Source organism: Bos indicus, chromosome 2 (assembly GCF_029378745.1).
Source record: "Bos indicus isolate NIAB-ARS_2022 breed Sahiwal x Tharparkar chromosome 2, NIAB-ARS_B.indTharparkar_mat_pri_1.0, whole genome shotgun sequence".
Lineage (NCBI taxonomy): Eukaryota > Metazoa > Chordata > Mammalia > Artiodactyla > Bovidae > Bos > Bos indicus.
This window is the reverse complement of record NC_091761.1, coordinates 128,260,638-128,286,618: the sequence shown is the minus strand read 5'-3', so window position 1 is coordinate 128,286,618 and position 25,981 is coordinate 128,260,638. Positions and strand designations below refer to the sequence as shown.

Here is a 25,981-nt window from a genome sequence, read left to right as displayed (position 1 = left end):
TGTTCCAGCCTAGATAATCCCATGGACGGAGGATCCTGGTGGGCTATGGTCCATAGGGTCAAAAAGAGTCAGACACAACTCAAGTGACTTAGCACGCTAAAAAAAGATGTTCTAGGAGAATTTTTATTTTTTTAAATCAGAGGATAATTGCTTTACAAGATTTGTGTTGGTTTCTGCCATACATCAACATGAATCAGCCACAGGAGGGTTTTTAATAACATGAAAAAATAGTCCCAGTATACCCTTAAATAAAAAAAACAAAACAGCTGTCCAGTTAGCAGCATTTATAATACTGGTATCTGAGATGGTGAGATAGCATCACAGACACAGTGGACATAAATTTGAGCAAACTCTGGGAGATAGTAGAGGACAGAGGAGCCTGGCACGCTCCAGTCCATGGGGTCTCAGAGAGTCAGACACAATGTAGCGACTGAACACTAAAACAATGTATCTCTCAAATTAGCTTCCTGTTTCATTTAGGCACATATTTATTTTTAAATTTTTATTCCCCTTACCAAAAAAAAAAAGTTTAAAGCAATGCTTGATTATAAAATGTTAAAAAGCAGAAGCAAGCAGGAAAGGCATTTATGCTCTCCCAGCCCAGAAAAAATCAGGTGAGTACTCTGCTGTAGTTACTCCTGGTCCTTCTCCTGTGCTCTAGATGCTGTCTCGTGGAGCTGGGCCCACGGTTCGGATTAAATTGTGTCGCCCACCCTTATTTTTTGGAAAGCTATTCTTTATTTTTTTTTAATTCTTTATTTTTTGTTACATGAACAATATTTTATTGCTGCTTTAATTTGTATTCCTTTGGCTTTTATTCATTTTTTATAGTTTATTTATTAATTATTTTTGGTTGCACTAGCTCTTCATTGCTGCTCTCAGGCTTTCTCTGGTTGCAGCGAGCAAACCTACTCTTTGCTGCAATGCGTGGGCATCTCATTTCGGCGGCTTCCTTGTTGCAGAGCACAGGCTCTAGATTTGTGGGCTTCAGTAGTTTCGCCACGTGGGCTCTAGTTGCTCCATCACATGCGGAATCTCCCCAGGCCAGGGATTGAACCTGCATATCTAATTCCCCGCATTGGCAGGCAGATTCTTATCCACTGCGCCACCAGGGAAGTTCACCCCTGTTTTTCAAGTGACACTTTAAGATAGAAGTATTTCCCCATGTTCTTATAACTTTTTTTAAAAAAGAGGAATAGAGAGGAGATCTGGAAAAGGTCAGTTTTCATTTCGGTCCCAAAGAAGGGGGTTACCAGAGAATGTTCAAACTACTATACAGCTGTGTTCTTTCACATGCTAGTAAGGTCATGCTCAAAATCCTTCAAGCTAGGCTTCAGCAGTTGGTGAACCGAGAACTTCCAGATGTAGGTTTAGAAAAGACAGAGAAACCAGAGATCAAATTGCAACATTTGTTGGGTCATAAAGAAAGCAAGGGAATTCCAGAAAAACATCTACTTTTTCATTGACTACACTAAAGTCTTTGACTGTGTGGATCACAACAAACTGTGGAAAATTCTTAGAGAGATGGGAATACCAGACCACTTTACCTGTCTCCTGAGAAACCTATATGTGAGTCAAGAAACAACAGTTAGAAGCAACCGGACATGGAACAACTGACTGGTTCCAAACTGAGAAAGGAGCATGACAAGGCTGTATATTGTCCCCCTGTTTATTTAACTTCTGTGGAGAGCACCTCATGTGAAATGCTGGGCTGGATGAATCAGAAGCTGGAATCAAGATTGCTGGGAGAAATATCAATAACCTCAGATATGCAGATGACACCACTTTATGGCAGAAAGTGAAGAGGAAGTAAAGAGCCTCTCGGTGAGGGTGAAAGAGGAGAGTGAAAATGCTGGCTTGAAACTCAGCATTCGTAAAAGTAAGATCATGGCATCTGGTCCCATCACTTCATGGCAAACAGAAGGAGAAAAAGTGGAAGCAGTGACAGATTTTATTTCCTTGGGCTCCAAAATCACTGTGGATGGTGACTGCAGCCATTAACTTAAAAGACACTTGCTCATTGGAAGGAAAGCTATGACAAACCTTGACAGCATATTAAAAAGCAGAGACATCGCTTTGCCAACAAAGAGTCATCTAGTTAAACCTATTGTTTTCCCAGTAGTCATGTATGGATGTGAGAGTTGAACCATAAAGAAGACAGAGTGATGAATAACTGATGCTTTCCAATTCTGGTTTTGGAGAAGACTCTTGAGAGTCCCTTGGACAGCAGGGAGATAAAACCAGTCAATTCTAAAGGAAATCAACTCTGAATATTCATTGGAAGGACTGATGCTGCAGCTGAAGCTCCAGTACTTTGGTCATCTGATGCAAAGAGCTGAATCATTGGAAAAGACCCTGAAGCTGGGAAAGATTGAAGGCAAAGGGAGAAGGCGGCTACAGAACATGAGATAGTTAGATAGCATCACTGACTCAATGGACATGAATTTGAGCAAACTCCGGAAGATAGTGTAGGACAGGGGAGGCTGTTGTGCTGTAGTCCATGGGGTTGCAGAGAGTCAGACATGACTTAGCGACTAAACAACAATGTCCACAAGAGAGGAGGACGGTGGGGAAGTGCCTGGCCTTGTGCTTGGAGCCTCCAGACTTTAGAAAATCCTGTCAGTCAATGTGTAAAGGTGGGCATTCTACTCAGAACTGAAGGCAGACCAAACAGGGCCCTCAGCCACTGGGGGGCCAGGTGCTCAGAGCAGCTGCAACACAGCGGGAATTCCAGTCACAGTTCCACACCTGGTTTCTTTCCACACCCGGAGAAGCTGAAACCACAGCGTTTTCCCAAGAGGTCTAACTAAGCAGATTGCTTCTCTCAGAGGAGCCGATTCCCCAGGCTCTGGCCCCTGGCAAGCTGGGGGACACCGGGGGAGTCTTTAAGGAACCAGGCCTCAGAGCTGGATAACGGGCCTGGATTCAAACCCAGGTGTGGAACCCTGTGCTAGTCACCTGCTCTCTGTATGTCATTTTTGCATGTTAAGTAGGGATGCTATAATAATAATGCGTGCTAAGTCACTTCAGTCATGTCCGACTCTTTGTGACCCTATAGAAAAGATTTGTAGCCTGCCAGGCTCCTCTGTCCATGGGATTCTCCCGGCAAGAATACTGGAGTGGGTTGCCATTCCCTTCTCCAGGGGATCTTCCCAACCCAGGGATCGAACCCGCATCTCTTACGTATCCTGCATTGGCAGGCAGGTTCTTTTACCACTAGCGCCACCTGGAAAGACCAATATGGTAATAATAATAACCCACATTCTTTGAGCACACAGGTGCAATGATCCCTGGGGCTTTGGAAGCTTGTGGCACACAGTAGGAGCTTAACAGATGCTAGTGCCCACCTGTGCCCTACCTGCGTGTTTCAAGGGGCCCCTGAGGACCCTCCCAGAGGGAGGGGCTGCCCACATTCCTAGGCTCACTGGTGGGACCTCTGGCCCAAACCCAGAGGTTTGTTCTCCTGTCTGAACAAACAAGGTGGGGTTGTGCCCGTGGTGATGCAAGGCAGGGAGCTTTAGCTGGGGCTCAACCTCCTAATTAGGGCTGGTTTTGTTATTCAGCCTCAGACTGATCTTCTCAACTTTAATCTGGATTTGCTGAAATCTGACATGTGCTGCAATTTTATCCACACCCTGCTCCAAGAAGCGTCACTGCAGAGGCACTCCTTCCCGGCTCCTCCTCTGGGCTCTGGGGCTCGGAGCTCCCTCGGGGGTCTCTGGGACCCATTTGGGAAGGTCTAGTCTAACCAGTGTTCCTGGAGTGAGGACTGTTATGTCACCAGCTCTCCCTGGAAACTTTTCACTGAGGCTAGTGTGGGGCACAGGACAGGGGCAATGCCTGTCCCCACCCAGCAGGGAAAACATTTGCCAGCAAGCCCTGTGCGTTCCTGAATCCCAGAGTCAGAAATTGCCTTGGGAGGACGGGGGTAAGAGGCTCCTCTGGGCTGAGACCTGCCATTTCTTAGCTGTGTGGCACTGAGCCAGTTGCTTCGCCTCTCTGGGCCTCCTTTGCCTCATCTGAAACACAGGACTAAGAGTTCGGCTCTTGGAGGACAAATGTGTGAGGACCACGTGCAAAAAGCACGGCGTAGGCACTCTGTGAACAGAGCAATTTCCCAGTGATTTGATGTTAAATGATGAAGCTGCTGGCTGCCTTGGAAGGAAAGGAATATTGCAGCCCAGTGCTCAGGGGTCACCCTGCCTTCCCCCAGGGTCTGCAATGGCAGCTGGGGTGTGCGCACGGGCACTCTTCAGGCTCAAGAAGACACCTCCCCAGCGGCTGCCCGAAGCAGGTGTGCTGGGTCTGAAAGGGAGGCAGACCCCAGGGGCTGGCCGTTCTTCCGCTGAGTAGGGAGCCGATCCCCTCCTCCTCCTATAACACCTACCTGCACCCCCACACCCCCAAAGTGTTAGTCCCTCCATCGTGTCCGACTCTCTGTGACCCCACGGATGGTAGCCCACCAGGCTCCTCTGTCCAGGAAATTTCTCCAGGTCAGAATACTGGAGCAAGTAGCCATTCCCTTCTCCAGGGGGTCTTCCCAACCCAGGGATCGAACCCAAGTCTCCTCCACTGCAGGCAGTTTCTTTACCATCTGAGCCACCAGGGAAAGAGACTCCCTGTGAAGGAACGGGTGCCCTGATGATCAGACCTGAAACAGGAAGCCTCAGGTCAAGGCCAGTGCAAAGCAGCTGCTTACCTGGGGCAGGTCCTGTTTTAGAAACAGTGAAAAGTCCTCTCTGGGTTTTGGACACGAACCCAGCTCGGGCACAGACGTTGTTCGCCTGCTTGCAGCAGGAGTCGGAGGCCTGGGGGAGAAAACAAGCACAGTGTACTCAACGCCTTCCTTTTGTGCCTCTCATCATGTCAGGACGACTGCACTTTGGGGTTAAAAAAAAATTTTTTTTTTTAAACCCATTCTCAGAAAATGAGCGGATGTGAGTGGAAAGGGTCATACTGGCTGTGCCCTCACCTTCGCCCCAGCTGCAGGGGGCGACGACTTTCATCAGCAGCCAGGGTCTAGGGACCCAACACAACACCGAGGCCGGCGCCCTGGGCCAGCCTGCAGACCCGGCTTCCCTGATCACCTCCCTCACTCGGGGAGGGGCATCCTGCTCTAGCTGTTTAATTTCTCTGGATTTGAGTTTTTTTCTCATCTGTAAGATGGATCAGATCATTCTTGCTCGACTTGAGGCAGAGAGCTGTTGGGGTGGGGATGGGGGGACGCCTAGTCAATATAAATCACCTGCTGGAAAGTGGGCGTTTTAAAAATGTGTAATGTTACATATAACTAGAATATGAAGAAAATCACTAAAATTTTTACTGAAAGACATAAAAGAAAACATAATAAATTAAAAGATAGATTGAGTTTCTAGATTACCCAAAGCTATAAAGATTTCCACCCAATTTATCTGTAAACTCAATGCAATTGAATTTAAAACCCACTAGGACATTTGTAAGTTGACAAAAGAATCATAAACCTACGTGTAAACATGTAGGAAAACTTAGAATACGTTTAGCGATATGGAATTGGTTAAGATAGCCACAGTAAATTCACCCAAAGCAACACTTTGCACTTTGAAACATTTGCATAGCGAAAAAGTTATTGACGTGGGAAGATGGTCACAAAATAGTATATTGGAAAAAAACTGCAATATGTTTAGTTTGAGCCCAGTGGGTAAACTAAATACGCAAATAGAAAAATAAAGTTTAAAAAATAAATAAATAAAAATAAAAAGTGTGTAAAGCTACCTAGGCAAATTATTTTCATTACTTTTTCTCTATGATTCTCATTCTTTTTGAACACTGAGTCCTACATATCCCCACCCTTATTCCTCACTGTTCAAACAGTCCTTCTATACGTGCAGGATATAGGACTTACAAAGAAATAGTGTAACTTAAGATTGTGATAAGATTTACAAAGCACTGTGTCGTCTTGACTTTTCTGGACTGACCAGAAGATAAAGATTTTGGTCGACTCAGGCAGTATACAGTTGAAAGTGTTCAGTGTGTTCAGAACTCTAAAAATAATTTTGGAAAAAAAAAAAAGAACCCTGAGATCATTCTTATGATGAGTCATAAATATGTTAAATGCCAGTTGGCAGTCAGTCTCCTGTATTCGTTAGATAAAAGATGCAATAAAAGTTGTACCTGCCATGGCTGGGACTATTTACTGAATGAGTGAAACTGTTTGCTGGGGCCAAGATGGCTTGATTTTCTGTGATACTCCTTTGTCAAAAAAAAAAATTTCTGAAGAAATGCAGATGGCATTTTGATTTTGTGTTGACAAAGGTAGAGGAATTCAGTTTTTCCCAGGGTACCAAATGGCCAGACTGCCTGCAGAGAGGGCAAACAGAAAGATCAGACAGGCCAGGCTAATTACTGGACACGGGGAGAGGAGCCCGGATGCCGGAGAGGAAGTAACAACAGGTACCGGGGAAAGGCTTCGAGTAGAGAAGCAAAGCCAGAGAGAGGCCTTGACAGCCTTAAAGCACAGCGTGGCTAACAGGATTACTGCATTTCTGCTGCTCGCCCCTTGACTCAACCATTGTTCTCCAGGTCTGAAAAAAGCCTCCTGTAGACAAAACACTGCTTCAGCTTTATTCTTCGCCCAGACAGAAAAGCGACAGAAAAGGGGGACATTTTTGTATACCGACACTGACTGTATGTCACGTGTGTTGCACCATTAGACTAAGAAAAGAGTCAGCTCCACTGGCAGGTTAAAAAAGAACGAAACAGATTTATTGCATTGCCATAAGAGAAAAAAACTCAGATATTATTAAGCAGAAATGCATGCATATGAGGGACAGTATAATCCCAAAACTGAGGGAGGGAAGAGGAAGAGAGTATGAACAAAACTGCCCCTGGTTTTGTTTTGTTTTGTAATGTATTTACTTCTTTAAATTGGAGGATAATTACTTTACAATATTGTGATGGTTTTTGCCATATATCAGTATGAATCAGCCACAGGCATACATGTGTTGCCCTGGTATTTGATGGCTATTTGAGGAGCAGAATGATAAGGGACTTCTACTCTCCGGTTTGTGGGTTTCTGTGATGCTTGGACGTATCTTATGATGAGTGTGTCTTACTTTCAGAGCCACATTAAAGCAATAATGAACAAAAAACCTGCAAACTAAAATCCATCTGTTGGCAGGAGGACAGAGTTCTGACTTGGGGAATGGTCATTCCTTGATTAACAAAGGAAGTCATGCCTTTAAGCCATAAGCATTTATTGCATGCTTCCTGCATACCAGGACTGGAGGGGAGCCTTCAGGGACAGTGGACTGGGGACATGAAGCATGAAGCAGTAACTAGAGCACCTTCAGCTTCCCCAGTAGGTCGCAGAGAGGGGGCGCTCACCTTCGCTGACCACTCAGTCTAAAATATATGCCTTCCTCCACACCGCGTACAAATTCTCTTTCTTAGGCGCCAACTCTTTGTCTTCCTCAAAGCTGGCCACAGTTTCAATCATTTTCCTTCCAGGTCTACTAGCTCTCGCCTCGAGTTCCCCAGTGGATTCTACATTATATCACGGGCACAGAGAAGTCACACGACTTATGACAGGAAGCTCAGCAGGGCTGGAACATGAAGACTCTGATGACCCCCCAGTTTTAAACCTCAGCGCCTAGCTGTTCTCACTGGTGTGCAAGTGGTCTCTTCAAGCTGGGTGACTTTGGGCAAGTCCCTTCCCCTCTCTGAACCTCAACTTCCTCTTCTGCAAACTGAAAATAAGAGAATCCACTTCCAGGTCCTTGTGAGTATGAAATCAACGAATACACAACTCTGAGAACAGAACACGGGCCACGAAAAGTGCTTCGTCATCTCATCATCATTATTTTCAGGCTCTGATTACCCTAGGAGAAGAGTATCTGGAGCTATACTATCCCAAACAGAAGCTACCGGCCATATATAGCTACTGTCCAGCCATGCTGGGCACACGGCTGATCCACGTGCAGACGGGCTGCAAGTATAAAATACACGTGGAATTTTAAAGATTTAATATGAGGGGAAGAATGTAAAACATTTAATTAGTACTTTTTATATTGATTAGATATTGAAATATCTTGAACATACTGGGTTAAATAGAATATATTATTAAAACTAATTTCACCTGTTCCTTTTTACTTTTAAATGTAGCTACTAGGAAAACAGCAGAGATATCACTCTGCCAACAAAGGTCCATATAGCCAAAGTTATGGTTTTTCCAGTAGTCATGTACGGATGTGAGAATTGGGCCATAAACAAGGCTGAGTGCTAAAGAATTGACGCTTTCTGATTGTGGTGCTGGAGAAGATTCTTGGGCGTCCCTTGGACTGCAAGGAGATCAGACCAACCAATCTTAAAAGAAATCAACCCTGAATATTCATTGGAAGGACTGACGCTGAAGCTGAAGCTCCAAACTTTGGTCACTTGATGCGAAGAGCCGACTCATTGGAAAAAACCCAGATGCTGGGAAAGATTGAAGGCAAAGAGAGAATGAGGGCGGCAGAGGACAAGATGTTTAGATAGCATCACTGACTCAATGGACATGAATTTAAGCAAACTCTGGGAAATAATGGAGGACAGAGGAGCCCGGCGTGCTGCAGCCCACAGGGTTGCAACTCAGTGACTGAGCAACCCAAACAACTAGGAAAACAAATTACTTCTGGGGCTCCTGTTGTATTTCTTTTGGACAGTGCTGGCCTACCAGGCACTTATATTGCTTTGAGCACATTATAATTGATTGGATCCACTGAAGAAGGTGGGCAGGATCTTTGTAGTTGGAAAAATAACTATTATTTATAAGTATCATAAAAGAAAAAGGAAATTTAAACTGAAGCATTCTAAGACCAAAATATTTGGAAATTCTAGCGTAATAATATTACTGCCTTATGTGCACTTCATGTCTTAGGTATTTCAGAGTGCTTTCATATTGAGCTCTCATCTGCTTCTTATAATAACCCTATTGGGCAAATATAATTAATTCCATTTTACAACTGAAACCTGAGAGGTATCTTGACTTCCCCAAAGACAGTTCTACTGATTTCCATGTATTGCGGAATCCTCATGCACCAGGGGCTGTGCTAAGTAAGTACTAGGCCTAGATTACCTTGTTTAATGTTTGCATTAGCATCAGGGAGTGGACATAAAACCCCACTTTGCGTGTGTTTGAACTAAGTTACTTCAATTGTATCTGACTCTTTTCAACCCTATGGGCTGTAGCCCACCAGGCTCCACTGTCCAAGGAATTCTCCAGGTAAGAATACTGGAGAGGGTTGCCATGCCCTCCTCCAGGGGATCTTCCTGATCCAGGGATCGAACCCATGTCTCTTACATCTCCTGCATTGGCAAGTGGGTTCTTTACCATTAATGCCACATGGGAGGGCATAGCCCCATTATCCCACTTTACAGATCAATAAACTGAGTCCTGAAAGGCTAATGGACTTTCCCAAAGCCACACACACATAGAAAATGGCAGAGTCAAGATTTGACCCCAAGCCCATCTCTCATCCATTAACCACACTGTTCTGCCTAAGCGACTACAAAGTGATGGGAACTGGAAAAGCACTGAAAGTGAAAGTCGCTCATTCATGCCCGACTCTTTGTGACCCCATGGGCTACACAGTCCATGGAATTCTCCAGGCCAGAATACTGGAGTGGGTAGCCTATCCCTTCTCCAGAGGATCTTCCCAACCCAGGGATCTAACCCGGGTCTCCTGCATTGCAGGCGGATTCTTTACCAGCTGAGCCAAAGGGCAGCCCAAGAATACTGGAGTGGGTAGCCTACCCCTTCTCCAGCAGATCTTCCCAACCTAGGGATGGAACTGGGGTCTCCTTCATTGCAGGTGGATTCTTTACCAACTGAGCTATCAGGGAAGCCCTGGAGAAGCACTACTGTTAAAGAAACCAGTTTTCTGATATGGAAAGATAGAAGTTTATTTTCCCTGTAACAATCTAAAAAGTAAGTGAATAATACAATCACTGTTATAGATGAGAAAACCATCCCAGAAAGTTATGTGATAGGTTGTTGTTTAGTTGCTAAGTTGTGTCTGACCCCATGGACTGCAGCATGCCAGGCTTCCCTGTCCTTCACTGTCTCTTGGAGTTTGCTCAGATTCATGTCCACTGAGTCAGTGATGCTATCTGCTAAGTCACTTCAGTCGTGTCAGACTCTGCGACCCCATAGACGGCAGCCCACCAGGCTCCCCCGTCCCTGGGATTCTCCAGGCAAGAACACTGGAGTGGGTTGCCATTTCCTTCTCCAGTGATGCTATCTAACCATCTCATATTCTGTAGTCCCCTTCTCCTTTTGTCTTCAATCTTTCCCAGCATCAGTCTTTCCTAATGAGTCGGCTCTTTGTATCAGGTGGCCAAAGTATTAGAGCTTCAGCTTCAGCAAAAGTCCTTCCAATGAATATTTAGGGTTGATTTCCTTTAGAATTGACTGGTTCGACCTCCTTGCTATCCAAGGGACTCTCAAGAGTCTTTTCCAACACCACAATTGGAAAGCATCAATTCTTTGGCACTCAGCCTTCCTTATGGTCCAACTCTCACATCCGTACACAACTACTGGAAAAATCACAGCTTTGACTCTATGGACCTTTGTCGACAAAGTGAAGTCTCTGCTTTTAATACACTGTCTAGGTTTATCATATTAGCTTACCTTCCAAGGAGCAAGCATCTTTTAATTTCATGTCTGTGATAGAAGCGACTACAGTAAGAGTTTTCCGGGCCAGAGGTTTTTCCACAGCTCCATACTGACCTCCGTGTTGCCCACAGCTTTCTCTGGGTTCAGAAAATTCCCTATGAGAGCCTTGCACAGCCTCATGTAGCCACTGCATAGTCAACAAATGCTAACTAATTTACCAATTGGGTTAAAGGCTATTTTGCAAAGCTCCCCACATCCCTTCTTTTATTTTTAGTAAACCATTCACTCAATATATATCTAAGAAGCATAAGAAGTGTTCTTACATTGTACTGGTTTGGTGCAGGGGTTTCAAATTTGAGCACTTTCTCATAGCTTGGCAACTGGAACATGCTGGAACAGGAATTGCTGAAGTCTTTCTTTGAAACAAGACGAGATGGGATAGTGTATGCATTAGCTGCCGGGAATTTAGAAACGATGGTGTCCAGTCGGGCACACTGCAAGGAGAAAGTCAAAGGAATCCACATTATCATGTATCTTATGACTTCCAAGGCCAGGTATCAGGAAGATGGTGCTCAGCACCAGGTCTAAAAATATTTCATATAAGGTGAAACCCTGGCAGGTAACGCAGATAAAATGACCTCAGGCTTTGAGGATTTGTCTTGGGAAATGCAAGTTCAGACATGTGTTAACTTCTGTAAACTAACTCGAATTATTCATCTTATGTTTGGGACTTGGCAAAAGTAATTTTGCCATAAAAGCATTTCCACCCAATCCCGTTTCAGGCCACTTACACTTGACTCATCAGCTGATGGGTGATTTATATGATGGGAAGCTTTCTGCTTTCTTCTTCCAACCTTGGTTTTTCCTTTGAGTGAAACTCTCACTTCTTGTTTCTAAGGTTAAATAATCTGAATTTCCTAAATAAGAAGCTTGCTTCTCGCACCTTAAAGGTCCCAGGGCTTGCCTCCTCCCTATGCCTCCCATCCCCCACCAACCCACTGATTTCATAAAACCTTACAATTTTTTTTTTTCCTGCTCTTTCAACAGAAACCAATCCTACTCCTTCCAGGAAGCCATGATTAACTATTTTCAGTTAAAAAAACAAACAGAATCAATGTTTGCCAAATGAAAAGGGACAAAAGCCATAAAAACTAGAAGATAACATCACCTTACCCTGGGATAGTATGGTAAGTATTGAAGTCTGATTTAAAAAAACACAACTTTTTTTTTTCATTATTTTATGGTTAAAAGCTTGAGAAAATTGCCCTTGGTTTCCTTCACTTGACGGGTCAATAACCACACAAGCACAGAAAGCGGAGGAGGCCGTGGGAAGGCCTGAGCAGCCCACCAGACTCCTCTCTGTACATCCGGCCATGCTTCTCACCATCTGGGTCATTGGCCACCACCTGCCACCAGAAGCAGGGGCGCTCTGTCCAGAGTCTAGCCTGGGCTCGAGTCCCAGCTCTGCCTCCTCCTAATTGCAAGGATCCATCTATGTTCCCAGAAGTAAGGTCACCCCAGCCTTGGACTCACTTTACCTGTGCATTTGGGGCAACAGTTAACTGAGTACCTTGCAGGGGATGTTCCATCGAATCCATATGACAAGCCTGGATCAAGGAAATTATGATTATCCCTGCTTTACAGATGAGGACCCCAATCTTCCTCAGCTAGCGAAGTGGTGGAACCAACATTCTCACCTCCATGAGACGATACGGATCAGACACCCATTCCGAGGAAGAATGGGCTGAGAGGAGTCACAGCCGCGTGTTCTCAGCTACAAGATGCTGCTGCTGCTGCTGCTAAGTCGCTTCAGTCGTGTCCGACTCTGTGCGACCCCATAGATGGCAGCCCACCAGGCTCCCCCATCCCTGGGATTCTCCAGGCAAGAACACTGGAGTGGGTTGCCGTTTCCTTCTCCAGTGCATGAAAGTGAAAAGTGAAAGTGAAGTTGCTCAGTCGTGTCTGACTCTTCATGACCCCATGGATTGCAGCCTACCAGGCTCCTCCATCCATGGGAGTTTCCAGGCAAGAGTAATGGAGCGGGGTGCCATTGCCTTCCCCGCAGCTACAAAATGAGTAGCTGCTAAATGCCTGTGGGAAGTTTTAGTTCAAGAAGGATCACTATCTGAAACCGCCTGTGCTCATCGGTACAGACACACCTGTGCTCTCCTTCTAACTTCCAGGGAAGATGGGTGGCAAGGTCAGACCATCCTCAGGGCTGCTGCGTGTAGTGTGTCTCTCCTGAGTCACCCAGAAGGCTGGGCAGAGCGTTTTGCTAAAGCGCTGTTTCCCTGAAGTTAAAGCAAAACGTTATAGACAAAGTTTGAATGGAAGAGCCTGCCACTGTTGCCCCCATCTGGTTGTTGCTGTTTACACCCCTTTATTGAGCCTACATCTTCATGAGCTTTTTGGCAGCTTATATACTGAACACTTCGGTTTCATGGTCAAGAGAGGATCAGAGGCCATGGACATGGACAACAGATTTGTCTGTTTTCTTTTGTCTTTTTCCATGACTGTATCTATTGCCTCATCTTGATTTACAAGCAAAACCTAGCAGACCTACAAAAATAAGTGTTTTTGTTTTGTGGTTTATCTAGGAATAATACAGAAAATATTGATGCTGTTTTTGGTGAAGAAAATCAATTTTGTATAGTTTTATTTCAACTTAAATAAAATGTGAGTTTTGTTTAAAGTTCAGGTACATTTTTTTGGTGGGGACAAAACAGATTCTTGGGGTAAATTATCTTTTCAAAAATATTTATCACCTTCACAGTTGAAGATAAATTTGCTTGGTTATTTTTTTTTGGTAGGTGGTTTACTACTAGGGAAATTTAAAAATCCATTTTAATTGTGAAATTATTAAATGCAAGATTTATCTAACTTTTAAAATATTATATGTTGTAGGACCCCTGAAAAAAAAAATAAACAAAGCACTATTTTCCAAAGTGTGTTCCTTGGCCTTCTAGTTCTATGAGATAAGGTTGTGTTGGTGGCCTCTAACTGTGTTGAAACAGACATTCCCAAACTTCTTCCATCATAGGATCTTTTTGGCTTAGAATACCTACTAACATTCTCTTTAGGAAAAACTGCTCCAAAAAATTCCCATCTGAGGCAAAGTTTCATCAAGCATCACAACAGAATTAGCCTGAGTCTAGCTGAAATGACACTCACTCATCAGCCTACGCCTTGGCTTTGTTTTAATTGCCAGGCCTCCGGTCTCCAACCTGGCCACATGCTGGCATTCGTGAACCTCTCTCCAGCACATAATAGCTCTTCCAGAGACACTGAAGCCACCGCACATATACAGAAAAGCCATGGAAATACACCCCACCACACACACACACACACACACACACACACCTGCCTCATTTGACTTCCTACCCAGTCCTGTGAATAATTCTGGAACAAAGCTATAGAGTATAGTCATGAAGCTCTTCAGATTATCTGAATTTAGAGAGATGAAAGGTCCTCTCAAAAGGCTGGGTGCAGTTGCTCCAGTAGTCATCCAGAAGTTTCTAAAATGTATTGACCCACAGCATTTTTGGGTCAGCGCCACCGGGAGTCACGCTTCTGATGGCCACACCAGCATCAGTAAGGCAGATCTTTCTCTGATGTGGTGGTTTTTAGTCACTAAGTCGTGTCTGACCTTTTGTGACCTCATGGACTGGAGCCTGCCGGACTCCTCCGTCCGTGGGATTTCCCAGGCAAGAATACTGGAGTGGGTCGCCATTTTCTCCTTCAGGGGATCTTCCTGATCCAGCGATCAAACCTGTATCACTTGCACTGCAGGTGGATTCTTTACCGTTGAGCCACCAGGGAAGCCCTCTCTGATGGGGACTGCTTTTAATCCCTGTAGGGTCTAGGATCTGGGAACAAGAGCCTCTAAATGTGAAAGGCAGCAAAAGGAGGGGTGGAGGAATGAAATTGGCGGCCAGTTCTGGAAGGAACTAGGCGAAATGTGGGAAGCTCCTGATAGATCTCCACTTAAGGCCCCTGCCCGAGGACACAGGAACTCATGTGTTTAGAAACATAAATATAAACCCGTATATCCATCACAGCAGGAAGAAGAAGCCTGAACAACTCAGCGTCTTTGGGGTTTGGTCTGAATTTTGTAAAGACCTGATTAGATCCTGTCACACACAGATCTGCCCTTGGGCTCCTTCTCCTCCAGATGGCCCAGCCTGGTCATTTGGAAAGTTACTGCACGTACAGCCTAGCAGGGAATTGATGGTGTGCTCTGATTCAGCACCTGCTCTGGCACCAGGGAGGAGCGGGCAGTGCCACTACTCGGCAAAGCTCTCAGAGAAAAAACCTAGGTGTTGCAGGAAGTATTGTTTGTGACTCAGGTGGCAACAATCATAACACTGAACATGTTTATAAGGCTCCGCAGTTTCAAAGACTATTTCACTCATTGCAACGTCAATTTGCCCGGGGCCTCTGGGGAGTCTTCACTCTGTGAGGCAACTGGGACACAGAGGGTGACGTGCTTGAGGTCACATCGAGGTTGAACCCACAGCTGAGTCAGGATCAGGTCTTAAGTCTTGTCTCTAGTGCCAGGCCGTTGTGAGATGGCACTACTTTGGCCCATTGCTTTGTAGTGTCTTTACTCACAGGGCTGGAGGTAGATGGGGGCTGTCGTGAACTGGCTCGGGGCTTGCGCAGCCTGAACATCTTAGCTAGTGAGGAGTTAACTCCCAAGTCAGTTTGCTCCTTGAGTATTCAGCTCAGTCAGGCTCGAATTCCAATGAGTGGCTGCATTCAGTGTGACTTAAATGGCCTCTTTGTGTGTGTGTGTGTGTGTGTGTGTGTGTTTTAAATCAATTCCAGTGTCAGGTATCATAATACATTTTTGCAAGAAATTATTCTAACTTTTAAAGGGACAGATGGCATAGGCATCTTATTGATGCTGGAGTTTGGATTTGCTTTCTTTTTCACTTTCCTACCTCAGCGAGTCTTACCCTACTTTGACTGCCCTTGTTGTATCTATTTTATCTTGCCAACAGATAGATGTTCAAATAAAGACTATCCTTGCCCAGGTCTGGTCAGAGACACTGGCACTTCATTTAGCTACTTGAGGTTTGGAACCATCCTCAAAGATAAAGACCCACATCTTACAAAGAAGAGAAATGGAGAGGAGAGGAATATTGCCAAATTCCCGGCCTGCTGTCTGCTTTCTTTCAGGTCCCGTCAGATTTCTCAGTAACGTGAATAACCCAGTTAGACTAAGAGGTGTAAAAAGTCCTGCTGGGGCAAGATGCATCATAAGAATTTTGTCTTGGTTTGGGAGTCCACTCCATGCTGACAAAATTGGTGATCAGGTTCTGAATATGCTTCTAGCTTCTCTTCCCACTCAGGGAGTGGGTAGCAGTGGGGGAAAAAAATTACTTAAAGATCTAGGCTCCAGTTTACCTGCATGAAACCTGGGCAGACCATTACTCTCCTAATTAGAACCACAGGTCTTTGGAGAGAAGGGCCCGGATGTCCAATATATGATTAAGCCATGAAGGAAGCAAAGTACTGAGCGATTAGTGCCCTTATTCAGAGAAGGTTCTCACCATAGAAGGGAAAGTGCATGTCCCTTTCTTGGACAACGACACGCTGTCGAACACAGGGGACTGATGAATGACGTTGTAGAACCCCGGGCCTGGGATATCATCCTGAAAGGGAAGAGAGCATGGTGTCATCGCAAGACTTTCCATCCACGGTGCTTTTCTGCGAGTTTTACATCCATTTAACCCTAAGCTTCATTGGAATCCTCTGGGACAGGCGGAGATGTTGCCTCCCGGATGACAGCCCAGCTCCACCAATTCTTGACCTGCCCAGTCACCATCTAAGTTCACAAGTGCCGGGGCTGGGACTCCAGCTCAGGTCTGGGGCCACCCCCCACCCCCACCAACCACAGCCCTTGTTCTTTCCACTACTCTGTACTGCATTCTAGGACGATGCTATGGTTTCTGCGTGCCAACAGACGCACGAGCAGAAAAACGGATCCCGAGTGCATCAGCGGCTGTGCAGGTGAGCGTGGGTTGATGGGTCCGCCAAATCCAGGGCGAGGGAAGGGTGACCGATTTCACGTTCACCACACCCCACCTGACTCAGCTTCCTCCCCAGCCTTTCAAAGGAGAAACCAGGGAGTGTTTCTGTTTATAAAGCAAAGTGAAACAAAAACCACCTTCATCCCAAACAAGACCATCTCTAACTCTCAGACAAAAAGAGGTGGGCTCATGGGGCTCAAGTGCTCAGTGATGTGGGTGTGTTACACCGAAACAAAAGCTTGATTTCTAAGCTCATTTCTGCTGCTGCAGTTAATTGGGTTTGCATCTCATTTTCCGTGCTGGTTACCAGGGGGAGGTAAATGTTGACAGAAGTTGGCCAAACAAGTGACGTGAAATGACAAGGATGCTCCTCTGTCTCGAGGGTTTACTGGGTGCCTCCTTGGTGCCAAGAGCTTTTCAAAGGTTGTCCCATTTAATCTCCAATGAGAAAGGGATGCCCCCATTTTATAGATGGAGACACTGAGGCCCACGGAGATGAACTTGCCCCAGGGTCCCACTGCTGTCAGTGGCGGCGCCTGAGTTCAGTGTTACGTGACGGTGTACAGCCTTTTGCAGTAGAAATATTATCGGGTCCATTATAACGAAAGTGAGGCCCAGAGATGTTGGGGCCACAGCTAATAGATGGGGAAGCATAAATTTAAACCTGAGCAGTCTGATTCTCCTCGCTACTTCCAAGGTCTGCCACCCGGGCTCCTCTTGTCCCCAGCCATCCCTACTGCCTTTCACAGAGCAGAAAGAGAGCTCAAGTCCCCATGGGGCCCTCCCCGGACTCTCCAGTCTGGATCCAGCCGTGTGTGATGATGGGTTAATATAAGGATGTGGTCATCGGGGCTGTCAACAGATTCTTCTGGGACTTCGCTGGTAGTCCAGTGGTTAAGAATCCACATTCCAGTGCAGAGCATGTGGGTTCAATCCCTGGTTGGGGAACTAAGATTCCACGTGCCTTGGAGCAACTAGGTCCTCCCACCACAACTACTGAGCCAGTGCTGCGCTGCAGAAGCCTGTGCACCACAGTGAGAGAAGCCCGCATGCTGCAACAAGCATGCAGAGTGTTCAAAAAAGAAGAACAACAAAAACCAAAACCACACACACAGAGCAGGTTCTCCTGTGCTGTTTTAAATGCAGTGAAGCCTTTGAGTCTTGCTCTGTTGAGGTGGGGGCATGGAGGCTGACTCCTACCTTGCAGGTGAAGGTGATCCCTAGTGGACAGAGTGGGGGCTGACTGCCGGGGTGGGGGGTGAGGCAGGCTGCAGGGAGATGTAGCCCAACCAGAACCCTGGCCTGTGGGTACGATGTGAGGGGCTACAGGAAGAGGAACAAGAAAGAGGCTTTTTTCTAGGGGGCTGTTTGCAGGACGGACGTGTTTATTGGTGGTCACTGAGTGCCGGGCACTGTTCTAAACTCACACATTTAATCCCCATGTTAAAGATGAGAAGACAGAACCCAAAGGGATGAGGTTCAAGGTCATGAAGCTAGTAATGGTCAGAGCCCGAATCTGAATCCAGGAGAGTCTGCTCTTGACCATTAAGACAAACTAACTCTCAGACGAGTGTGGGATAACATGTGCATGACAGAAGGAAAAACAGTCCCACTGAGTTTGGAGTCAGGAATTCTAGCATCGGTGCGGCTACTAGCTAAGTGATCTTGAACTCTCTAGACTTCAGTTTCCTCACATGTAAATTGAAGATGCTGCACTAAATGCCTTTGGGTACCTTGTAGCTTCCGGAGTCCCTCCAGGGAGGGAAAGCTGAAGCAGGAAATGTGATTTTTCTAGGTTTAAAGAAGAAAGAGTCTTGTACCTCTCCAGACCCCAGTCTCCTGCCACACTCCCAACACCAGCATCAGCCCACAAGAATTTTCTGCCCACCTCTGTGAGTCTGAGGGGTTAGGATTGCCAGCCAAAGAGCAAGCCTGCAAGGCTGCTCCATCCCACCCTGCCTGGTCAAATGTCTATTTCAGATAAACAATAAAACACTGTTTTAGTATAACTAGGGCCCAATCAATATTTGGGATACACTTATACAAAACAGTTTGTTATTTATCTGAAATTCTAAATTTGTTAGGAATCCTGTATTTTTACTTGCTAAATCTGACAACCCTACTGGGCCTTAATCATATTTTAATTGCACCACATTGCAAAACTGGTTTGCGTCTAGGACAAACAGGACGAGAACTGTTGTCTCTTACCCTGCAGGGAGAGCGTGCTGTCTGTCTGCACTTAGTGAATATCCTAGAAGGGGCCTCCAGGCAGCAAGTTCGCTGGTGGCGGCTCATACGGGTGACTTAAATATTCAGAAACGTTGCTAGTGGTAGCTTGAAACTGACCAGGGTGGGGGTGTTTACACCACAGACTTTGGCAAATGCTATACATCAGGACTTTTCTTTGTGGAGGGGAGAGGTGGTTTACCAACACACCACCACCGGCGCTCTACACCGAGTAGGTTTCCAAGCTGCCCAGAGGGAAAGGTCCAGCTGCAAAGAATTTAAGTGTTCTCCAACAAATGTTAGAGGTGGCAGACCGCTCCCCGGGAGGGAAATGCCAGTCCAGTCTTTCACTTCTGGGATAACAGTTTATACGACTAACATCACAGGATGTGGATGAGTTCTGACCTCTCAGCATCTCCCAAGGAGCAAGAACCCAAGTCAAAGCTGGTGTAAACTCAGCCAGCCCTTGGCTTCTTGGCCAAGATGAAAACCAAGAAGGTGAAAATCCAATAAACCAATCCAATAAAATGGGTATATGGAGGGAGAAGGGAAGAGAACTATTCATTTGAGCTCTACTGACTGCTTTTTGAGTGTTTGTTACAAGAGAAGATCTGGGCAAGGACTACACCTGTTTTCCCCTGGGTCTGCATCACAGTGTGAGGATTGAATGAGTTGATGGACATCCCATCAGCTTCATCATTACTAGTCCACAACAGCCTCAGTGAAACTAAGGCCTTCCCTCTGGGGTTCAAAGACCTTCAGAGTAAGGATGGAGTGAGAAATGGCTGGCCAATGTCCTCCCATCCCCCACCCAAGACACACGGGCCACATTGGGTGGAAATGTACTTTAAGCACCCTTTTGAAGGAGGGGCTTCCCAGGTGACAAAGTGGTAAAGAATCCGCCTGCCAATGCAGGAGACAGAAGAGGGTTCAATCCCTGGGTCAGGAAGAGCCCCTGGAGCAGGAAATGGCAAAGCACTCCAATATTCTTGCCTGGAAAATTCCAGGGACAGAGGAGCCTGGTGGTCTACAGTCCATGGGGTTGCAAAGAGTCAGACACGACTGAGGGGCTGAGCATGCACACACACACAAAGTCCCGTGGGCAGCCTTAGCACTTGCCAAGGGCCGGACACAGATCAACGTTCATTTGACTTTGGGACAGATTTAAGGAGGTGACGAGGAGAAGGGGAAGAGAGGGAGCTGGGCATTGACCTCCTCACCGTGGAGGGTATGGGGGGTATGGGAGAGGCTAGTGACCACAAGCTGGAGCCAGTTACATTTGCACACAACCTGGGTTCTTTAGTCTTGATTTCATAGGCTTTGTCCAACCAAGACTTTCAGGTTTGCCAAGCCATTTCCAGATTGGAAAGTGTGGTCTCTGCTGGATCATTGGCCGAAGCTCCCACCAGAGCTGCCTTTTGAGCCTTCAGGGATGTCTACCCTGTTTTGGTCAGCTTAGGGGTGGCTAGCTTGTGTTCTCAGGAGCACACTAGACGAGCAGAAACTAGGCTTCTGCTGAAGGGCTGGAGGTATACAACAGGAGGACGACACACTGCAGGGGGAGACAGAGCCCCGGCCGGTGGTAACCCACCAGCAAAACTGCACAGAAATGTGGGGCTCCAGAGGGAGCAAGCTCCTTTTACAAATGCCTCTGGTCTCAGGGTCTCGGGACAAAGCATCCGTCTACCTATTGACTTCATCGAAGGCTAGAATACAGGCTCATGTGACCACAGGGGCAAGGCGAGCACAGGCCAGCAGACAGGAGAGCCAGCATCTGCCCCCAGGGCACGTCCCCTCACTGGGCCTCAGTCTCCTCATCTGTGAACCTGCGAAGAGGCAAGTGTGGGTGTCAAGACCTAGGGTTTGCATCTAGGGTTAGGCCTCCATGAGGAGTCCAGGGAAAGGAGGCCTGAGTTGGCAGCGGCTTCAAGCAGCAATTCCCCACCCAGAGAAAGCCATAATTTGAGAAGATACATGCAGCCCAATGTTCACTGCAGCACTCCTTACAATAGCCAGGACACGGAAGCCACCCAAGTGTCACTGACAGAGGAAGGGATAAAGAAGGTGTGGGGTACCTATATACAATGGAATACTACTCAGTCATATAAAGGAACAAATTGGGTCATTTGCGGAGACATGCATGGACCTAGAGACTGTCATACAAACTCAAGTAAGGCAGCAACAGAAAAACAAGTATTATGGATTAACATATATATGTGGAATCTGAAAAAATTAGTATAGAGCATCTTATTTACAAAGCAGAAATAGAGACACAGACACAGAAAACAAAAGTATGGATTCCAAGGGGAAAGCACAGGGGATGAACGAATTGGGAGACTGGGATTGACGTATATACACTACTGATACTGTGTCCAGAATAGATAACTGATGAAAACCCGCTGCACAGCACAGGGAACTCTGCTCAGTGCGCCGCGGTGACCTCAATGCGAAGGAAATCCAAGAAAGGGAGGATATATGTATACACACAGCTGATTCACTTTGCTGTACAGCAGAAACACAACGCTGTAAAGCAACTATACTCCAATAAAAATTAATGTAAAAAAATCATTAAAAAAAGAAAAGCAGCAGCGACTCTTTTTTACCTGCTCCACCAAAGGGCATCAGCACGGGATGCTGTCACAGATGGGCCCCCTCTGCTGTGCCCAGAGATTCAGGGGTCACTGAAGCCCTTCTGGTTCAAATTGTCTACAGTTCTGAGATGTGCCCCTTATAAGACACCCTTCTTCTTTTCTGCTTTCTTCCCCTTCCTTCCCACCACCTCCCAACTCCATACACGAATGTCTGCCATCAAAGTTCTTTGCCCATCACTGGCCTGGCTGGGTTGGAAACACAGACAAGAGAAGCCAAACCTGCGTTTTCAAAGCATCAGATTACATGGGCCTCAGCTCTGAGCACCCCTGGCCCTCTCTTGCAGAGCCCTCCTCTCTGTTAGGGCTTCTCGGGTAGTACAGTGCTAAAAAAGCCTGCCTGCCAACGCAGGAGACCCAAGACACATGGTTTTGATCCCTGGGTCAGGAAAATCCCCTGGAGAAGGAAATGGCAACCCACATCAGTGTTCTTGCCTGGAGAGTTCCATGGACAGAGGGGCCTGGTGGGCTACAGTCCGTGGGGTGGCGAAGAGTCGGACGTGACTGAGCAACTGAGCATGTGTGCCTCCTTACTGAATCTAGTGTCAGCTCATTAGCAGTCCCTGGAAATCCCAAGTGGAATGTGGGCAAAAACTCAATTCAGCAAGCACACACTCAAGCCTGCTGAGGGCCAGGGCTGGGCTAAGGAGCCAGGATACAGGCACGACTGATTGGCAGCCTGTATGTACGTTCTAGGAACAGAACAGAGGTGACGTGGCGAAACAATGTAAGGTGGATGGCATGAGTTACCCTGACTCGATGAGAAGGCCTGGACTTGAGATGGGGCCACTCATTCAACTGACTTTTGAGGGGCTCTGGGGCCTGGAAAGGACACTGATAACATGTGCACATCCATTACCGCCCCACCAAACTGAAGGTGGTGGGGGGCGTTCAGGGGAGGGGGTGCGTTCTCCATTCCTCCCGCTCCCCCTCCCATGACCCACCTCCCCTTCCCCCAAAGATGCCGGGAAACAGTCTGGGAGCTAGGACCTGCCTCCTGGGTGGTCCTCAGTCCACCTGACCCTGGCTATGCAAGTTACTTAACCCTCTTTATGTCTCGGGGTTCATTATCTGAAAAGTGGGGATAATGGTAGGACTTAGCTCATGGTGATTACGGGGATTAAATGAGGTCAGAAATGCCACATCTTCAAGGGGAGCCTGGTGTGCTATCTGTGTCGGCCAAGGGTTTGCTATTCCCACCCATGTGCCCTGCAGACCCCTGAGGAAGGGGTGCTGGTGACTGATGTAGAGGAGAGGCTTCCAGAGCAGGAAGGTCAGGCAGAGCCCACTGCGGCTTCAAGCATGCAACGGAGGGCACGTGTAGGGGGGCTTATCCCCCTGAACAAGGTGGTCTCTGCAAACTGAACTTCCTTTCATTGAAAAATCTCTGACATGTGAAATATCCCTGGTCTGGTGCCTGATCCAGGTAATAAGCGAACAGTGCTCACTTTTCACAATTTCATCACAATTAAACACAGTTCTGCTTACCACGAGGAGGGTGGATTTGCTGTCAGGCTCTGTCTGAAATTAACATATATTTTAAAATCGTGGCTACTGGTAGGACACGCACACCCTACCCGAAGAGGGGTGTCTGTATAATACCAGTACCCATTCATCTGTGCCAATCAAGTTTAGGATTATGGAATAGGAATCCCTGGCAAGGGCCTACCTAGATGAATATAACATCCTTATTTTTGAGATGAGGAAATGGAGATGCAAAGACTTTCAGTGGGTGTCCTTAGTGTTAGCCAGCTTGGGAAATAGTGACCACAGTCCACGGTGACAGGGGGACAGAATTGGGGAGGCAGGGGAGGAAAGTGTCCTTCGGGTTGCTAGGCTAGGCTTGGTCCTAGATTAGGCATGTCTCTTCATGCGTGCAGAGTCTGTAAATAATTGTAAAATGTTTGGGGAAGCAGACTTCACTCCTAGCAGCCGAAACTGCCAGTCCAGACACCGAGCTCAGGAAGGATTCCTTGTACCCAGCAGTCAGATTCTTACGGGGAATTCGAGTTGGGCTGTGGCACTCTGAGGTCTCTCTGCAGAAGTCTGATTAAGGTAAGTGCACGTTTCAGAGGCCACTCATTGTCTGCGTTAAAGTTGTACTAAATGGGTCACAGGCCTGATGTGAGGACACAACCAAGTTATGAGATCAAGCCCAGGGTGTGTACAATTAATGCTATAAGAAGGGTGGTGAGACACTGGAGTTTTAAAATCTGCTTTTAATTTGTATTGCCTCGCTAAATTATTGGGCGATGTTAAACAGGATTCTTAGCTTCTCAATGCTCAAGTTTCTTCAGGAAGAATGAGAATTGTGAGTGTGGATTAAGGTATTTTTTTTTCCTGTTTTTACAGCTTAAAGAACCTAAAAAATTATAATAACCTGAATTGTATATTTCAGATGAGGAAACTGAAGCCCACAAAAAGTCAAGGGAGTAGTCTAAAGCCACGTAGCTAATAACAGAATTCCGGGGACCTGGTTTATGGATCCCATGCCCTTTTCATAAAGTTCCATACTTATTTACAAAATGCTTTCAAATGCTTAGATGAACGTTTTCACGTTGTCGAACCAGCACGACCTCGTTTAAAAAGTATGAATCAAATTTCTGAGCTATTTCTCTCTATATCAGATGCTGCCTATAGCTTTGGCTGGCTGGCACCTTGATTCCTTCAGGAGAACAATTTCTACAAAGTAGAAAGTAGAAATTTCTACTTTCTCAATAGTAGTTGAAAATGCAGACTTTAAAAACCAGATCATCCACATCCCTGGATTTGAGTCTTCGGACCGTGATCAGGCGGGGCCTACACACGTGACACTCTCCCGTTTTGAGCTTGGTCTGTCTGGGGGAGGCCTTTTCAGTGAGCGCTGGCTCCCTGTCACAGATGGACTTGATGACTCTGCAGGCCACGGAGGGACGTGTGGTGTCATGTGTGGACAGAGCGTGAGGTTTTAGAGTGAGTTGAGCCTGGGTTTGAGGTCTAATTCTTTCAACATTGATTCAGCAAATATTCATGTGAGGGCTCTTATGTGCCAAATCCTGCACTGTGAGACCTTGGGTGGATCATTTAACTTCCCTAAGCCCCGGTTTTTTCTTCTGTTAAAAGTATAAACCCTTCCTTTTAGCACTGTTCTCAGGATTAGAAATACGGTCTAAAACTGATTTCATACAAAGGAGGGATCGGTAAATGGTGGCTGCTATTTTTTTTTTAATAAAAAAATTTTTTTTAATTGAAGGATAATTGCTTTACAGAATTGTGTTGTTTTCTGCCAAACGTCAACATGAATCACCCAAGGGTATACCTATGTCCCCTACCTCTTGGAGGTCGGGCTGCAGATACTGGAGAGATGGACAGTATATGCTCAGTAAATGGACAAACGGAAAACCAGACCAAAAGGGAGAGGCAAAGGGACAGTTAAAACATAAGAGAGAAGGGAGAAAACTCTTGAGTAAATAAATAGCTTATTTATCACCTTTGGAGAAAACCTACAAGTAATTAAAAATATGTGTGTGTGTATGTATGTACACACGCTATATTATTTGCTCTCTTGGAATCCTAAAATAGCAGAAGTAGAAGGAACTTAAACATTCTCTAGCTGAGCGCTCTTGCTTAAGAAGGAGGAAACAGGCCAAAGGGCATGCGGCTTGCGAAGGACTCATCCGAGTTCAGGACCCAGACCTCCCTGTTCCCTCTCGCCACCGTGGCCGCGGGGGTAGGATGAAAAACATTTTTAGAATGCAGCGAAAGGTAACTGACATGACGACTCCTCCAAAAGAATGCTATTCTGAAGGTCCTAGTTAGAATAAAGGAATGATTTTTAAAGGCTCTGGCGTCTGTGGGTTGCTTCCGCCCCCTGCTGGTGAGAGGAGAGTACGTCAGACCTGGGCCTTCAGCGAGTGAAATTTCAAGTTACCAGGGGACCACCTCCCCCAGGAGCCAAGCAGAATCTTCCAGATCAGAGAGGAAAAGAGACACAGATATTTGGGAAAGAAGGTGAGACTGGGGGAAATGCATAAACATTATATACACGCTGTTGAAGCGTAAGAAAAAGAGTGGATGTGTCACCACAAAGGTAATTGTACATTTATTGTGTGTGTGTGTGTGTTAGTTGCGCAGTTGTGTCCACCTCTTTGCGATCCCATGGTCTGTCCATGGGGTTCTTTGGGCAAGAATACTGGAGTGGGTAGCTATTCCCTCCTCCAGGGGATCTTCCCCGCCCTGGGATCGAACCTAGGGTTCCTGAATTGCAGGCAGACTTTTTGCCGCCTGAGATACACAGCTCGTTTATTATTTGAAGAAAGTCTTGTTAGTTCCTGTCAAGTTTTGAATAAGGCTGGGGAGAGAGAGAGGAAAGGGTTTTTTACTTTTTACTTCATATACCAGAGATTTTTGTATTTTTCATTTTCATAATAATTAAAAAAATACATTTTTTGTTAAAATTTTTT

The 25,981-nt window shown here is 46.2% G+C and overlaps 1 protein-coding gene across 6 annotated transcripts in view; it reads right to left on the bottom strand.

The window, feature by feature from the left end:
• Positions 1-25,981, bottom strand: part of STPG1 (sperm tail PG-rich repeat containing 1) — a 63,787-nt gene that overhangs the window by 17,991 nt on the left and 19,815 nt on the right. For 5 of the 6 annotated variants that reach the window (XM_070776498.1, XM_070776509.1, XM_070776500.1 and 2 more), the window contains 3 exons: positions 16,186-16,287; positions 10,954-11,124; positions 4,700-4,808 (listed from right to left, as the gene is read on the bottom strand). In XM_070776498.1, coding sequence (XP_070632599.1) covers positions 4,700-4,808; positions 10,954-11,124; positions 16,186-16,287 — 382 coding nt within the window. Of the gene's footprint in view, positions 1-4,699; positions 4,809-10,953; positions 11,125-12,327; positions 12,485-16,185; positions 16,288-25,981 lie in introns of those variants that run through there. The other variant, XM_070776516.1, reaches the window with a different exon arrangement.